This window comes from Triturus cristatus, chromosome 5_1, assembly GCF_964204655.1.
Source record: "Triturus cristatus chromosome 5_1, aTriCri1.1, whole genome shotgun sequence".
NCBI classification, from domain to species: Eukaryota; Metazoa; Chordata; class Amphibia; order Caudata; family Salamandridae; genus Triturus; species Triturus cristatus.
Window position 1 is genome coordinate 771,495,005 of NC_140587.1, and position 17,994 is coordinate 771,512,998.

At 48.8% G+C, this 17,994-nt stretch overlaps 1 protein-coding gene across 1 annotated transcript in view; it reads left to right on the top strand.

The window, feature by feature from the left end:
• Positions 1-17,994, top strand: part of NPC1 (NPC intracellular cholesterol transporter 1) — a 318,816-nt gene that overhangs the window by 159,831 nt on the left and 140,991 nt on the right. The window contains exon 6 of the mRNA XM_085605758.1: positions 5,040-5,289. Within this exon, the coding sequence (XP_085461884.1) occupies positions 5,040-5,289 (250 nt within the window). The remainder of the gene's footprint in view (positions 1-5,039; positions 5,290-17,994) is intronic.

The window sequence follows — 17,994 nt, forward strand, 5'->3', positions numbered from 1 at the left end:
GAGGGGATTTCTTAATAAGTATCGCCACCCCCCCTCGAGCCTTTGGTAAAACCCTTGTGAGCCAGAGTGGTGTAGCAACCCCGTCGCAGGAAGGAGCAGGTGGACCCTAGCAGGTGCGTTTCCTGCAGGAATACTATGTCTGGTTTATGCCTCTTGAGGTAGCGGGTTACCAACCCCATCTTCACTTTATCTCCTAAACCATTGACATTCCATGTCATTACTGCATATCCATCATCTGACATAACTCAATCTTGGGATCTATTTCAGGGTTTGCTCTAGGTGGGAGCCCACCCTCTCCATTTTTTTGCAGCGGTGTGATCATGGCCTTGAGTCAAACTAATTCCATTCCCATCGAACAATTTCAAAACGTTACTCAGAACAAAACAACAACCACCCCCTCCCCACACTCTTCAGACATCCCCACCCCTCCCCCGCATGTCGACAGGACAACTGTGGAGCAGATAGTCCGCTAAGAGGTCTGTTACCCCCCCTTCCCTCCCACCAAATTACCTACACAATACTTATAACAAAAACTGCAAACAAAATGCTTTCCCGGCTTAGCTCTAGGTCAGTGGACGTACACCAGGCCTCAGGAAAGTCTTATTGTCCGGTTGTGGCCAGCGGGCCCCGCTCCTCAGTTCCTCTCACCTTCATCGGGTGGCTGCCGGGTCTGCGTATTGGGAGCTGGAAGGTCTTGATCCGTTGCTTCTAGTCTCAGGATACTGTTGAGTAACAGGTGACCACTAGGTACCTCGTCGGAGTCCTCCCGTTCAGATAGATCTGTTTGTCCAGTGTCTTCTGATCATGGGATCCGCTGATCGCGAACGAATCACATTGTCTCCAGATTCCGACAGGGGTGTGTCTGTACCTCTGGATCTTAATGTTCTGCCCGGAGTATTTCCCGCTGAAGTCCTGGCCAGCAACCCTCGCCTCCGGCGTTTGTCGTTGGGTCTATCCTGAGATTGGCTTCCTCGTTTTAATGGAGAGGGAGTTGGATCATTCAGTGTCGGCCGTCGTAGTTGCGGTCGTTCTTCCACCCAAGCCCACACCTCCTCAGCGGTGTGAAAGAATAACGTGGACTCTTGATAAATAACTTTCAGTTTGGCCGGAAATAACAGCATATATTGGAGCCCCATAGCACGTAGTTTGATCTTGACTTGGTCAAAGGTCCGCCTCTGCTTTTGTACGTCGCGGGAATAGTCAGGAAAGACCACCACTTTAGTATTTTCATAACGGATCTCCCCTTTCTTCCGGATTTCCCTCAGTATTAAGTCTCTATCGTGAAAGTTCAGGAAACGTTCTATTAGGGGTTGAGGGGGGCCCCCTGGTGGAGGAGCAAGGTTCGGCAATCTGTGCGCCCGTTCTATAACAAAACATGTCGAACGGCACCTGTGGTAGTATATTCTTCAGGAATGTCAGAAGAAATTGTCCTGGGTCCACCCCTTCCGCTTTTTCAGGAAAACCAACAAATCTGAGGTTGTTTCTCCTGGCCCTATTTTCGGCGTCATCCACTCTCCAGGCCATTTCCGCTACTGTCGACAAAAGTCCTGCAACATCTTTGCGTGTGACCTGGGATGTGTCTTCCAGCTCCGAGATGCGGTGTTCAGTTTCGGTCACCCGCTCTGAGATCTTACGGAGATCCTGGCGCAACAGTGTCACCTTAAAACCGTACCTCTGCTATTCTCCCCTCCAAACTTTTCCTGGACTCGCGAATGGCCTGCAGGATGGTCGCCGTATCCGGGGGTGGAACAGGACCTTCCTCCGCACCCAGCGCAGCCGGTACCACCTTGGCGAAGCGATCTAATTTACCCTGTCCAGACTGCTTGGGTTCCTTGTCCTTGTCTTTGTTGTTCGCCATCATGAAGGGGTGCGGAGAAGGCGACAACCCGGCCAGCGTCAGTAGGATCCTCTATTCCTACCTCTATTCAGTAACTAAGCCAGCCGTCGAGCCCCAGGTGGTGTAGTTGTGGCCAAGGCGTTGGGCAAAGTCTAAGTGGGGTCCCGGGTGGTGTAAAGCCTTGCAGACGTACCTTCAGGCTCAGCGTCCCAGTGATGGAACCACCTAGACACTGTTTTCCTCCGCAACACTGGCTGGATCTCCCCCTGACAGGAGAAATGGAAGTCATCAGCAGCCAGGGAGAATCAGCACCAGGAGAAGTAGTGGTCTTCAGAGGAACCGCATGGGGACAGGCGATCCAGAACCAGTACCATAAAGGGTGGGGGACAACAAGATCAGCGCTCCTTGTATATCTGCCAGCTGGTAATAAGATCCTGGAACGTTGGCACCACCAGCCGATGTCCTCCCCTTCCAGTCACAGGTCCCAGCACAGCGCCCGGAGTCCGAACCCCACCTGCGCTTACAGAGGATGGTAGGTCAGCTCACAGGGAGAATGCGTGTCAGTCAGCGCGCCGCGATGGCTCTCCAGCGGGGCGCAGAGATTGCAGCTCGATGGGCGGGGCAGTGGCGTTCCAGACCTTCAAGGCACGGCCCAATTGAGGTGAGCGGAGGGGTAGCAACACCAGGGCAACAATCAGAATGCCTGGGGGCAAAGCCTCCCCCAGTTCGTCGCCACTCACCCAAGCAAGGCGCTCTCGCTGAAGGAGGCAGCCACTGTGCCAGGCATGGGGGAAGGGTCCCAGTCCAGAGCTGGTCGCATGGGTCGGGAATCCGGTGCCTGGGGTCCCAGTCACACCAGCGCCTCTCCATGCTATGCGGCCCTCCGCGTGGCCCAGCAGGAACTAGAGCCCGGAAGAGGGAAGCAGCATCACTGTGGTCTCGGGCCAGGCCGCCTCCAAGGAGCAGAGAAGTTGGGGAGCGTCAACTGCATCAGTGGTTTTCCCAGCGCACCGCGAGGAACAAGCGGCAGCGCCTCCCTCGATGTCTCCGCTGCAGGTGCTTACGTCCGCGCCGCGGGAGCACACACAGCCGGTGGCGCGTCGCGGCATCTTCAAACTCCTGGAGGGACTGCCGGCACAGCTCCGGGCGGTCCCTGCACGATCGCAGGTCCGGGTGATATCACCAGGCTCCCCCTCTGGGCGGTCACAGCGTCGGAACTGCTCTTATTTAGGGGCCGGGCTCCGGCTCGTGAGGCAGCGCTGCCATTTTGGAAGCGATTGCGCTTCGGCGCCAGACAGCTTCGTGGTCACCGGTTCAGGATGGCACCGCAGGAGCCAGAGGCGGCACCGCCGTGGACCGATAAGTTTCTGCCGGCAGGACAGCCGCCGAAGCAACGAAGAGAAGCAGGATTACGGCAGGATTATAAGCGGGGCCAGCGGAGCTCTCGTTCAGCACGTCTACTCCGCCATGTTGCTGGCCAAGCACCCCTACTGGATGCATTCTTATGTGTGGTGTTGTACATACATTTCTGGTACATGCTTTTTTAGACTTTTTTTCATCAGATGGCCCTTCCTTTCTATCTATCCACTGTTTGTAGCAATGCACTGGACTGGGTAGCCTAGGCCACATAATGATAATCCTCATCCCTACACCAGATGTACAACATAGTCTATCAAAATTTACCAAACTGTCCTGTTCCTTGAAGGATGTCCCCATTGACACTTTCAAGTAATACCTCCTCACTCTGCTAACTCCAGCTGATCGCACAGTTAAAGTTAACTCTCACTTTTCCTGGACGCAGCCTCTCACTAAAAACACACTTTGTCACTCAAGACCCTAGGAAGCTGTGCTTTGTGAGCACTCAACACTGTAGATAGCCCAAAACTCACTAACTGCAAATGATATTTCCTCGAGCAAGACCATCTGCAGCCACAAACTTTCCCCCATAATCTGCATCCTCAGCACCACTCAGTTTGCCTGGAACCAACTGTCGCTTCTGCACAGACTAAAACCATACTTTCCTGAATTAAACTTCAATTGGAATTGAAGTTTCCTTATTCAACCCCTGGTACTTTCCACCTGGATGTTAGCAGTGCCTCACTTGCCAGCATGTCCACCTTTCCCTATGTCCCCAGAAAAGTGTGTGATACCTTGCAGCTCTTGTTGTCTAAGGATGAGAGGATTATTGACACATTGTCTCAATCTGGTATTCCTGCATTGGCTTCCCCTGCAAGCCAAGACCATATTTAAGACCTACTCCATCACCTGTACAAGTCAAAACAGTTACATGTCCTGACATTAATTCAAAATGGGAAAAAGATTAAGACGAGCCTTCTCAAACTAGGCACTGATCTGAAAAGCAGCCCACCATATATAAAGCTCAGTCCTCTACTTCAGAAGAAAGGTTAAAATGGCTTCTCTTCAGTGAGCACATAAAATTCCACTTATAATAAAATTCATATTTAAATCTACACTCCGTGCCATATTATGAATATAAGTAATAGTTTCTCTAGTGCCCTTCCCTGTATCCCATCCCACTCACTTTCTAGACACAATCTTGAATCACCCACAACACTCTTTAATGCTTAGTGTTCTGGTGCTTCTTTGCTAGGTTCATTCTACATTAATGTATGTGAATAGAAATCATATGTGCTCCACAGTTGGCGCACACAGCCCTTAAAACAGTCAGTAAATAAAGTTGTGGACACAAAGGGGTGCCCAATCATCCATCTTGCCTTATTTTGCATCTGTAATTGATACACAGATCCTACATAATGTCCAAAGTTGCATTGTTGGTCTCCTCTGTCCCTTTCGGGTGGCTGTTCACGCAATCAAAATTCTTTTAAGTAAATAAACTACAAATGTTAGGGTCTCTGGTATATTTGATTTCCTTAAATAAACGCAATCCGGTTTATCAATAGTCTATAAGTGAAATATATTAAAACGCAGCATGTAAGATATTCACTTACGCTTCAGTTTGAGAAAATAAATCTAAGTAAATCAGTAGTAATTTACCTGCTTACACACATACATTATATAAAGTGGCCATCTTTTAGGTCCAATTGTATTTACGCAATTATGTTACTGGTCATTATACAACTTGAGTCTCAATGTATCTTAAATATATAACTTGTATGTTGGTGCGGCTTCTTCCTCTTCAGGAGTATGGTGATGTAAACCTTACCCTCTATTCTGCTTGCAGATGTTCCCCTTCGTGGAATGATCCCGATGAACAATGCCACCATCGGCTGCAATGAATCTGTGGAAGACGGAGGGTCTCCGTGCAGTTGTCAAGATTGCTCCCTTGTCTGTGGACCCAAGCCACAAGCCCCTCCGAGTCCCATCCCGTGGACTATTTTTGGTTTGGATGCCATGGCGGTCATCATGTGGATCTCCTACATGGGCTTTTTAGTGCTGTTTTTTGGAGTAATCCTCATTGTCTGGTGTCAAAGGTAAAAGAAACATTTTCTTATAAATGGCATTTCACAATATTAATGTGGTTGTAACGTTAATAGATATTGATATTGTAGCAGATAAGCTTAAGGGTTTAGTGATGTGAACAAAAAGAGAGCCACGTGATTTCTAAACTGAATATTGAGTAAAAGCTATAGGCTGCTGTCACTGGCTGTCAAGCTGCGTTTACGAAGAAAAAAGACCTATGTTCTCTTTGCCCCCAAGGCGTTCTGTATGATTTAAATAATGTATATTGGTGTGTTTTTATATAAATGATGCATCATTTACAAAGCCTTCACTAACTGCACCTTTAGCTATCTGGCTGACAAGCTCACCATCTCTAGTGGTTCTCTGCACACACAGCCATCAGACTGGCGACAAGTGTTTTAAAAAAAAAAAAACAAGGCCACAGACCTTCTCCATCTATGCTCACAGGATTTGGAACAATATCTCTGTGCACCAGGATGGCCCTAAACCTGCTGCAATTCAGGAAAGAGTTAAAGACTCACCTCTTTAAAGGACACTGAATCATGATACACCGACAATCCACAAATCAGCTACCTCTCAAATCACTTGTTGACTACATCTTTGCCTTTACCGTGTACAGCACTCTGCTGCTTTTGATTAGGTTTGCGCTATACAAATGCGGCATACATACTTAGAATGTGTTCATGCTTAAACTGGTAATTTTCAATCAACGGGGATTTCTTTGTGGTTCTTCTCTCTGGGTAATGGTTTCATTTTAATTCTTTTACTAATGATCTAAATAATTCATTCTGATTAAGGAAGTAAACCTGATAATGGTTTGCATTTTAATAGTTTTTGTTCTCTAAAATGTGTATTGGAGTCTTTTTTAAAGAGTAGTTGCAGTGTAGCCTAGTGGTGTATTTCAGGCCATTAGCGAACACTGCATAGTTCATATATTTATTTACTTCTGAACTCTGTCGTAAGATTCTTTTTCTGATGGATACTTCTGACCAGAGATGCCTCATCTTGTAAATAATATTCCCAGAGTCAGACTGAATCCAGGCAAATGCTAAAGCTATACTCCTGTGCACCGGTATGTGGCGCTGTGCGGCACCACGCTGACTTTGCTCGGCTCGGGCAGTGCCGAATGGAGACGCATATAAGTGCCACCCATGTGCGCTAATCAGTTCTTTCAGCGCCTTCAGGTGCGAATCCGAAGCTGTACTCCTTTCTACTCTGAAATGTTATTTATTTTCCCAATCAAAATGTTTCCAGTGTGGAAGGGAAATACCCCTCCTAAAATGACAGGGTTTAAACTTTTCAGTGTCTGTCAAGATGTCTGACAGATCCCCCACGATTTGTCCTTCTGGGGTTAGGGGTCAAAGCACAACTCATGAACCTGAAGGCCATAGAGAATTGTGGAGCTCTATACCACAAAACTCTGCAAGACTCCACGCTAGTCCCCGTTGAGAGTAATGCCTCGTTCTTGCATCCAATGTCTTTTCTTTGGCCGATCTTCCTCGCCAGGTAGTATATGTAGGTTCTAAAGTCTGACATCTGAAGTCTTTATGGGCAGAGCACCTGGGGAATGTATCGGATTCCAACCAGTATCGGAGGAGAATAAAAAAGATCTAGAGTAGTGGCTGCTCGACTGTTAAGCTGGCAGCAGACCATTCACCTTGTCCCATTCGGAACTGACGGTGGTGACTGATGCATCGCTGCTTGGTTGAGGAGGTCAACTGGGAGAGATTGAGATCAGAGGACTCTAGGCTCTTGCAGAAACCCGTCTCCAAATAAGTCTTTTGGAGTTTTTGGCCATCCGCTTGGCATTGAAGGCTTTCCTACCATCCATCAATGGGAGGCACGTTCACTGGGACAACACCACTGCCATGTGGTACTGCAACAAGCAATAGGTAATCGAGCTGCATATGTGTCCATAAAAAAAAAGGACCACCGCAGGCAACTTGAAGAATAAAGCAATATTGTCAGCTTGAAAAATCACAAACTAGATTGTCTCTCTCCGAACCGTGGTATATATGTGGATAAATGCATCAAAATGTTGCCTTGCAACATAACTTTTATAGAACAAGTTACTTACCATTGGTCAAGCTCTTTCCGGTGGATACTCCTTCCCACCTCCCCATTGTGTGGAACGGTCTCTTTTTTTTTTTTCCAGCTAAAAAGGTCCCAATCTAGAGACGTGCACACTGGTTGTATCAATTTGCTTATGTGCTCTGGGTCTGAGGGGGTAGACAATCCAGCGTAATTAACTCATATCCACTCACATAGGTGGCGCCTTCATGTGGCTCCGTTCGTCATTTCCGGAGCGGAACAAGGTCGGTGCGGAGCCGCACTGTGCCACCTACCAGCGCGTAGGAATACTGCTTTAGAGTTTTTCCCGATCTAGTCTGACGCCTGGGGAATGTTCACAAGGTAAGGAATCTGTAGTTGGGGGATCCACCAGAAAGAGTATTACTGAAGGTAAGTAATTTATTCTTTTGAAAGATTTTTGTTTCTTGCACTTACATGAACAAAATAGTTTATAGTGTGGCATTTTACTATACCAATGTATATTTTCCCCAAATATTTATAAACAGATACAGTTTCACTTCTTTAGTACAGATGTGTCATATTTGGTTATTGTTATTGCAAAACCAGCAACAGTTTCACAACACATATTACTGGAAGTCCATTTAAAATATATGTTAATAGCCAAATCAGTTTGCATTGTTTTTCCCTTTCATAACTATAACTGAAAACATGCTTTTATTGTTTTACATTTTCTATTGGTTTTAAGCATTACAAGGCAACATTCAAACAATACAGTGTTAGTAGTGCAAGGAAGAAGGAACAGGAACTGGTGTGAGGGACCAGCACTTCATGGTAATATCATTTTGATCATAAGACGGGATATAAGAGTACAACAGATCTAAAGGCTAGCTATTTCAAATCAATAATTAAAGTAAGTGTTTGTAGTGAATTTGAAACAAATGTGCTAGTCTGAGGATAGTGGATGCTTTCTATGGCATTTCGTCATCTGAATTAGGTTTAACTTTGAGCGTAATTGAGTGGCAGTCAATTAATGCATTTGGTTTCATGTGGTAATTTAAAAACCATATACCTGAGTCTCCAGTCTGTGCCCTTTATAGAGCTGAGATCAAATTTGGGCAATTCCGGTGCATTGGGCCACCTCCCACAAGTAGCAATGGCTCTTGTATTCACCAGAAGAGCCAAATCAATGAGAGTGCAGCTCCTCACACTAGCCTTGGGTCTAGGTAGTAAGCCTAAGAGACAAGGCTTTGGTTCCATCAAAAGTAATTTGCCTGTCCAACTCCAAATCAGGTCAGCTACAATGCCCCAAAAAAGTTGGGATAGTTTGGCATGCCCAAACCATGTAATAGAATGTGGTTTCAGGGTTATGGCATCAAGACTAGGTTCCCGTGACAATGGTATGCAATTTAGACTGGGTGAGGTAAGAACGATGTATAAAGTTGAATTGTAAAAACCTTAGCCTGGTGTTTTCCCCAAAACATCCAAAATAAGCACCCCCATTCAATGTCTGTGAGATCTGCTGCCAGGTCTGTCAGCCAGCAGCTTTCTGAGGTGCTTGGGTCATTATTCAGAACAGATCTAATTGATTTATAATTGTTGGAAACCATATGGCGACCTCCTCCCAATGTCAGTATTTGCATAATATTATCTATGTCCTGTTCTTCAAAAGAAAGGCCATAAAGAGATGCATCTGCTCTTTTCATGGTATATGTTAAAATTGGCCAGGTGGCATGTCACCTTCTTGCTCTGTAAAGGGTCTATATGCCTGATGGTGGCTGACTTCCAAATAGTTAAATTAGTATGAGCCTTGATTTGGTAAAAGCCGTGAACAGCCCAGAAGCAATCTCTGGGCATATGCAGTGTGTCGTCTAATTCTTTGAAGGTTTCTGTGCTAACATTTTCTGGCCACTACCAAAAGACAAGTTGTCTCAATAGGAAGCTGCATATCCTCTAAGAGAAGCTCAGGTATGATTCACATATTCAAAGCAAGCTACATATATTGACTGTAATTCGGGAGTTTGGATTAGTGTTTGTCAGGGTACAACTCAGAAAGCTAATATGTCAGAAAATGGGGGACACTGAGGCCTTCCTGATCGTTAAGGAGACTTATATTGGGCAAGGCCATACTGTGTCTACCATTTCTCCAAACTGGATCTCCCACCACACAGTTAACATATTGAAAGAAATTATATGTGAGCCTAGTGGAAAAGCAATATAACAGACTGGTTAAAAGGGTCATTTTACCAATGATCTTGTAGCTGCTAATGCTCTATTCAAATACTTGTATTATTGTTTCATTTGCCACCCTCAAGCATTGATCTGGGCCAAAGACATTTAAGTGGCCTTCACTTCTCCCAGGCTTATTTCTGTTCAGCTGGGCTCAACCTTCACTTTTCTCCATTAGCTGCTGGCCTGTTCTCTAATTCTGGCCTTCACTGGGCCTTTCATTTTGAGGCCGCGATTGATGACCAACCCTATGACATTGCCACAGACCAGCAAATTGCTTTTGCTCTCCTTGCCCACAGTTCACTCTTGTTCTTTGGCCTACCTCAGGCATCTTCCCAATCCTTCCCATGGACACTTTAGTGGATTGTTCCTGTTATGATACTTGGTGGTGCTCATTATGTGGTCATCCTCTTTTGGAACAAGATCAAAATAATTTACACATTTTGCAGCATAAATCTCTGCTAGATTAACTTGATGTTCACTGTGCTGCCATTTAATGGTTTGATCCGAAGGCGTTTCTTTACAAATGGTTGTCATATCTTGAAGTTGAAATGCTAATTACGTGCAATAGTTCATTCAACAACATTTCAAACTCTAATTTCAATATTCTTATTCCATTAGAATATGCTGTTAGCTGACGCATGTTTTGCTTACTACAATTTCCTTTCTCAATGCTAAAACAGCTGGATTTATGAGGTGTATGAAAAACATTATGGAATATATACATTCGGTAGACATTTGTGTTATGCCTTATCACCTATATATCTGAAAGAGACACGTTAGTGATAGATTCCTTTCCTTAGAATATCCCCAGGCGTCAGACTGGATCCGGAAAGTTTTGCTTAGCAGTACCCCTGCGCGTCAGTAGGTGGCGTCGTGCAGCTCCGCGTCCGTCACTGGCGTCGTAAGTGCTGAGATGACACCACGGAGAGTACTTAGGCGCCACCCATGCGCGCTGACGTCAGTTCTTTCTCTTTCCGCGCCAGCAAGTGCAGTTCCGGATTGAGCACGTACCTTAGTCACTTTTTGACTACTATTTTGACTCCTCTCCTTTCTCCTGGTGCACGTAGGGATGCCCGGCTTTAAGTCCTGTGGGTGGGGCCTGTCGCCAGAATATGTCGGTGGCGGACCCCCACGATGTTTGCCTCTACTGCCTGGAGACTGCCCACGAGTGCCGGGATTGTCGAGCCATGGCCCCCAAGGCCTTGCGGGAGCGGCGTCGGAAGTTGCTGGAGGTCTGGCATTCGTCACCCCGCCGCTCCGGGTCCAGGGGCCGTTCCCGGGACCGCTCGCAGGACCGGAGCCGTCGCTCCTCAGGCTCCAAGTCTTCACCGTCAGATTCCGGTAAGCGATTCCATAAAAAGAAGTCGAAGAAGCGTGTTCGCTCTCCGACGTCCCCTCGTCGCTCCCCGGGGGTGGACGTGGGGGATGGGGGCTTCACCCCGGCGGCTTTCCTGGAGCCTGGGAGTCCCGCAGCCTACCCGCCATACCCTGGTCCGGTTGGCGACTCCCGAACAGGTGCAAGAATTCCTTGCTACCATGGACCGCCTTTTTAGGCCTCGGGCTCCCGGGCCTTCGGGTCCCGTGGTCCCGTGTCCAGATCCTGTTGGCCCAGAGGCTCCGCCACCGGCACCAGCCCTGGCGCTACAGGATCCTGCGCCAGTGGCTCCGACCCCGGCACCACGAGGTGCGGCGTTGCCGGCTCCGGCCCAGTCGCCGCCATCAGCTCCACCCTCGGCGCCACACTGGGTGCCGTTTATTCCTCCCTTGCCCCGGTTCCAGGACCATTTTGTTCCGGCCTGGGATCCGCATTGGGAGACTGCGCCGGTCCGACCCCGGCCGGCGCCGTTCCCGACGCCGTTCGGCCCTTCTCTGGCTTTGCCGCCGCAACCAGCTCCCTCTACGCCAGAGGTGGACGAAGACTGGGAAGGGTCCGAGGACCCTCTTGCCCGGCAATGTGACTCCGAGCAGGATTGGGTGGGCGACTTGGAGGAGGCAGGCGACCTTGATGCCTCCTCTGACCCGGGGTTCGCCTCCCCTCCACCTACGATAGAGGAAGGTGCCTCCTACACGATGGTCCTCCGTTGGGCGGCTGAGGATCTCAATCTTGACCTCCCCACAGTGGCCCTCAAGACCAACCTCCTCACCGAGGTGCTCCAGACGGCGTCTACTTCATCGGACCCGTTGCTTCCCTTCAATGACGCCCTTTCCAAAGTCGTCTTGGGCACTTGGTCGAGGCCGGCCACGGGGGCCCTGGTGGATAAAAACGTCGCCAGGTGCCACAGACCGGCGCCCGGTGACTCCGCCTTTTTGACTACTCACCCTACGCCTGAGAGCCTGGTCATTCAGGCCTCGACGTCGGAGTGATTTTCATACGGCCCGCCAGATAAGGACTCTAAATGGCTGGACCAGTTTGGGAAGCGGTTGTTCTCTTCGGCCAGCTTAGGGCTGCGGTCGGTGAACAACGCCTGTTTGTTGGGCCGCTACTCCCACGCTGTGTGGGATGCCGTTGCTCAGGTGTTGCCTCAGTGTCCTGAGGAGGTGTAGGCTGTCCTTTCTCAGGCAATTGCTGAGGATAAGGATGCGGCTAAGATAGCCATTCGGTGTGGGTTGGACACTGCTGACTCATTGGGCAGGGCAATTTCTACAACTGTGGCGTTCGACTGGGTTCTCGCCCGATGTCCAAAGCTTGCTCATGGACATGCCCTTTGATGGGCACCCACCTGTTTGGCGATAAGACTGACCATGCCCTGGAGCGCTTTAAGGATTCGCCGGCTACGGCCAAGTCCTTGGGCCTTTCTACTAAGAGTTCGGCCTCTCTTGGTTTTCGTTCCTTTCGTGGCCAAGGTAGAGGCAGTCGGGCGCGCCCATCCCCTAAGCCTGTGTAGAACCAGCCCCAGCCCGGCCGAGGTCGCGGTTTCCGCAGGGGCGGGGCGGAGAACCGTCCACCTCCACCCCCGCTGCTTCCGCCTCCAAACCTTCCTAATCTGAGCTTCGGGGAGCACCGCACGCTGGTAGGTGGCAGGATCCGCCACCACTTCCTCACTGGCGAGAGATTACATCAGACAAAAGGGTGCTGCAGATAATCTGCCACGGTTACTCCCTTCCCTTTCAGTCCTCGCCTCTTGCCATGCCACCTCGGTGCCACTGCTGTCGGGGGATCACTTGGCTCTTCTCCGACAGGAAGTCACGGCCATCTTGGCCAAGGGGGCCATGGAGTGCGTTCCTGGACTGGAGGTAGGGATTGGTTGTTATTCCCACTACTTTCTGGTCCCCAAGAAGGACAAAGGGGGTCTGCGTCCTATCTTGGACCTCAATCGCTTCCTCCGGAAGGAAAAGTTCAAGATGCTGACTCTGGCTCAGGTCTTAGCTGCCCTCGACCCTGGAGCCTGGATGGTAGCGTTGGACTTGCAGGACACATATTTTCACATTTCCGTCCTGCCGGCCCACCGGCGCTACCTGCGGTTCACGGTAGGCCAGGAGCATTTTCAGTTTGCCGTGCTCCCCTTCGGCCTTACCAGCGCCCCTCGGGTGTTCACGAAAGTTATGGCGGTGGTTGCAGCTTATCTGCGCAGGTCGGGGTGTCAGTCTTCCCCTACCTCAATGACTGGTTGTTGAAGGCGTGCTTGCCCCAGGCAGTCGCCACCCACCTTCAGACTACGGCCGACCTCCTGCATTTGCTGGGGTTCTCCATCAACGTGCCGAAGTCGCACCTTGTCCCTCTCAGAAGCTCCCCTTCATCGGAGCGGTTCTGGATTCGACGCTGTTTCGGGTTTATCCTCCCGAGCAGCGATATTCAGGATATGATTCTGACCTTTCAGCCTCTGTCCTAGGTTTCAGTCAGGGTGATCCTCCGGCTCTTGGGCCTGATGGCCTCCTGCATCCTGCTAGTGGCATATGCAGGCTCTGCAGTGGGACCTGAAGTTCCAGTGGGCGCAGCATCGGGACAACCTGTCCGATCATGTCCAGATCTCGGAGGGCACTGCACGACACTTGCAGTGGTGGCTCACGAATCGTGATTGGGTCAATGGCAGATCCCTCTCCCTTCTCCAACCGGAGCACACAGTAGTGACGGATGCGTCCCTCCTGGGATGGGGAGGCGACTTGGGAGAGGCGGAGATCAGAGGTCTCTGGTCTCCGGCGGAGTCCGGGCTCCATATCAACCTCTTGGAGCTTTGGGCGATCCGACTTGCACTGAAGGCATTCCGTCCCTCTGTCCGGGGAAATGTGGTGCAGGAGTTCACGGACAACACCACCGCCATGTGGTATTGCAACAAACAGGGTGGGGTGGGGTCCTGGACCCTATGTCAGGAGGCTCTGCGCCTCTGGACATTGCTGGAACATCAAGGCATCACCTTGGTGGTTCAACACCTGGCAGGTTCTCTGAACGCCAGGGCGGACTAACTCAGCCGCCGGTGCTTGATGGATCACGAATGGCGTCTGAACTCGGACGTGGTGCAAGGTCTCTTTCAGCAGTGGGGAGGGCCTTGGTTAAATCTATTCGCCACCGAAGAGAACATGCAATGTCATCAGTTCTGCGCGTTGGAATTTCCAAGGCGGCACTCGTTCGGCGACGCTTTTCGTCGCGAGTGGAGTTGCGGTCTGTTGTACGCCTTTCCACCTATACCACTTCTGCCCAGAGTACTGAAGAAGATCAGGCGTGACCGGGCCCAAGTCATCCTTGTGGCTCCGGATTGGGCACGAAGATACTGGTATCCCGAGCTACTCAGCATGGCGATCGATCCCCCGATCCGACTGCCTCTTCGGGAGGATCTTCTGTCGCAGCAGCAGGGGACGGTTCTCCACCCGAATCTGTCCAGTCTCCACCTCCATGCGTGGATATTGAGCGGCGACAGTTGACCGCTCTCGATCTTCCTCCTGAAGTCTGTGATGTCATCTTGGCAGCCAGGCGTCCCTCCACTAAAATGGTATACGCCTCTCGGTGAAACAAATTTGTGACATGGTGCACAGCGAAGGCTGTGGATCCCCTTTCTGCCCCTCTTTCGGAAGTTCTTCTGTTCTGCTTTCCGTGGCCCGGCAGGGCTCTGCTCTGGGCACTATCAAAGGTTATCTTTCTGCCATCTCCGCCTTTCTCCGGCTTCCTGATCAGCCTTCTCTTTTTAAATCTCCGGTTGTTAACCGTTTCCTGGAAGGCATTACGCACATGTTCCCTCCAGTTCCGTTCGTAATGCCCCAGTGGGACTTGAACCTTGTGTTGACTTACTTGATGTGCGCTCCCTTTGAGCTGCTTCACAACTGTCCTTTGCGTCTTCTCACCTTAGACTGCTTTCCTGGTTGCTATCACCTCTGCCAGAAGAGTCAGTGAGCTCCAGGCCCTTTCTTCCAAACCTCCTTTCCTTTCTGTTCATTCGGACAAGGTGGTTTTAAGGACCCGTCCTTCTTTCTTGCCGAAGGTTGTTACGCCCTTCCACATCGGGCAGACCATCACTTTGCCCACCTTCTTTCCACCTCCACATACTTCAAAAGAGGAGGAGAGGCTCCACCGTCTGGACCCGAAACGTGCTCTCTCGTTCTATCTGGAGCGCACACCCCGGTTCCGGGTGGATGCCAACTCTTTGTTGGCTACATGGGCTCCAAAAAAGGTCGGGCTGTGCACAAGCGGACCATCTCTCGGTGGGTCGTTCTGTGCATCAAGGCCTGTTACTTGTTGGCTAAGAAGGAGCCTCCTATGGGGCTGCATGCCCATTCCACCAGGGCAACGGCAGCCACTACTGCCTTGGGACGCGGCATTCCCTTACAGGACATTTGTCAGGCAGCTACGTGGGCCTCGCTGCACACGTTTACCAAGCACTACTGCCTTGACAGTCAAGTCCGGAGGGACGGCTTCTTTGGCCGTTCCGTACTCAATGACTTTCTGGTGTAATCTTGTTCGCAGACCCACCGCCGGGGTTGGTATTGCTGGGGTATCTATTCTAAGGTAAGGAATCTATCACTAACGTGTCTCTTTCAGATGCACAAGTTACTACTTGTGGAACGATATATCTGTAAGAGACATTAGTTAGTGATAGATTCCTTACCGCCCCAGCCATCCTCCCCGTTCTGCGAACTGGTTACTAGGGTTAAGGTCATCACTCTTTGGGCCCTAGTTTTCTGCACCAATGGTCAGTATCTTGCATGGCTCTGCGTTCCTGGCGCGGAAAGTCGTGTACAGAACTGACGTCAGCGTGCATGGATGGCACCTAAGTACTCTCCGTGGCGTCATCGCGGCTCTTGCGACGCCAGTGATGGACGCGGAGCCGCACGACGCCACCTACTGACGCGCAGGGGTACTGCTAAGCGAAACTTTCCGGATCCAGTCTGTTGCCTGGGGATATTCTAAGGTAAGAAATCTATCTAACTAATGTCTCTTACAGATATATCGTTACACAAGTAGTAACTTGTGCATTGCGAGCTCAAGGATTTGCATTGCCTTTAGTATCCCCATAATGTTATTGCTCCTGTACTGGTTAATAGCTCTTCTATTCCTTCTCTGATGTTTGAAGTCCCATGTTTTGCGTAATCTTTAAAGCGTTTTAAGTGGCCAATTGTGATTCACTCAATACTGTTTCAGTCTGACTTCTAGCTCACTATCCTGTGGCTCAGATGTATCATAAGGCCATTTTCACCACAATATCACTCCGAGAATTTTACTGGACCTAAGGAGCAAAATGGTTAGAAGTACCCACAGTATTTTTAGATTTTCAACAAAACTGGGCTCTAGGCCGGTCAAGGAGATGACCACTATTTACAGGGCAAGGGTTATATCGATTGCAACATATGGGGCTGGTATTTGGGGCTATCATAATTGTTCTGTACTACAGACGGAGGAAAATAGTTACCTCAAACGCCTCCTCAGTCTACCCACCTCTGCATCTTCAGAGATTATACACAAAGAAGTGGAGCTACAGTAGCTTATAGATATAGTTGCATCTCGCCCATTATTGCTCTGGCACTCCATATGGTCCAAGGAGGAAACCAGTTTTACAAAATCAATCATTTTAGACTGTTTTACCCTGGATAATGTGATGAAGATTCCCTTGTTAAGCTATATCAGTTCATTGTACAGTAAGTTATTCAAGATGTCAATATGGACTAATCCTACCAAAGTATCTTTACTCAGGAAGTTGGCCATTAGAGAAGCTTTTATGAGCCACAGGAGGGAAGTTTGCTCGATTGTGAATGTAGAAAACCAACTGTAAAATGTTATTTATCACTTCCCTCCAATGCGGGCTGTCAAGATTACTTAATATACATTACCAATCTTGTGCACCGTTTTGTATTAGTCAGATTTAGATTGCGAATCGCCCACCATTTAATGGCTTTTCCCAACATGAAAACTTGTCCTCCAGCCACGATCCCTTGCCCATGTGACGGACAGAGCAGACAAAGCACTGTGCACTTTATGCTGTTTTGTGGTTTTTACACAGGTTTTAGAAATTACTACTTAAAACCACTTTTGCTTGCGTATGGCAGTGGTTCACATCTTGCTGCAGTAAAATACATGTCCGAACTTAACAACGCCAGGGTTTGCCTCAATGTAGCACTCTTTATAAATGCCTTTAATGTAGGCAAGAATATTGTTGCATCGTTATAGCAGCGACCCCGATGTCTTTTTAAAGAATTTGTGCTGTCTTTTAAATACAATATTTTAAGTGTTTTAAATGTGATTAACTTTGGCCCCCATGTCGTAGTCCACGCGTCATCTGTTCCGTTTTTTAATACTCTATCCTTTTTTATATGTAATACATTCAGTTTTAATTTATGTACGTTTTTAGATGTGATCACCTTTGGGCCCCATGTTGTGCACTGGATACTATTTGTCTTGTTTTTTTATGTGTAATGCAATCAGTTTTTTATGTATGTATATCTTTTATGGTTGTTTTATACATTCAGAATAAAGTATTTGAACTGATCTCCTCTGGAAATATGTTTCCGCTCACTACTTTGGTGCAGTTTGAAGAAATATTAGTTTCTGAGAAGCTTCCTATTGCAGAGTTACAATCTACTAAGTAAATGTACTTTCCATCGTGATTTAGAAGTATCGTGCTGCTCTGCTCTGCTTTTACCTGAATCCACTGCACACCAGACCTTGCCCCTGCTTCATCCGCCACCATGCCCAGGAACTGTCAAGTGCTGCAAGTGTGTAGTAGAAAGTCAATGGAGTTATGCGGAAGTCTCTAGTCCAATAGCTCATGCATAACTTGCGAAACAATGCTCCCAAGGTACTCCCAACAATGCTCTTCGGAGCCACGCAATTGTGTGCCTATTCTTTTACCATCTGTATAAACTTCCTCAGTCACTTGAGATTGGTAATTCCGGGCCTTCTGTGACAAATCTACACCAAACTCAGTTCTAGTGGTCAAAGAGACTTCATAAACTTGATGGGCCAAGATCCAAAATAAGTCTAATGGAGTTGATTCAGAAAGAAAACAGAAGTGGAGCAAACGTTCACCCATTCT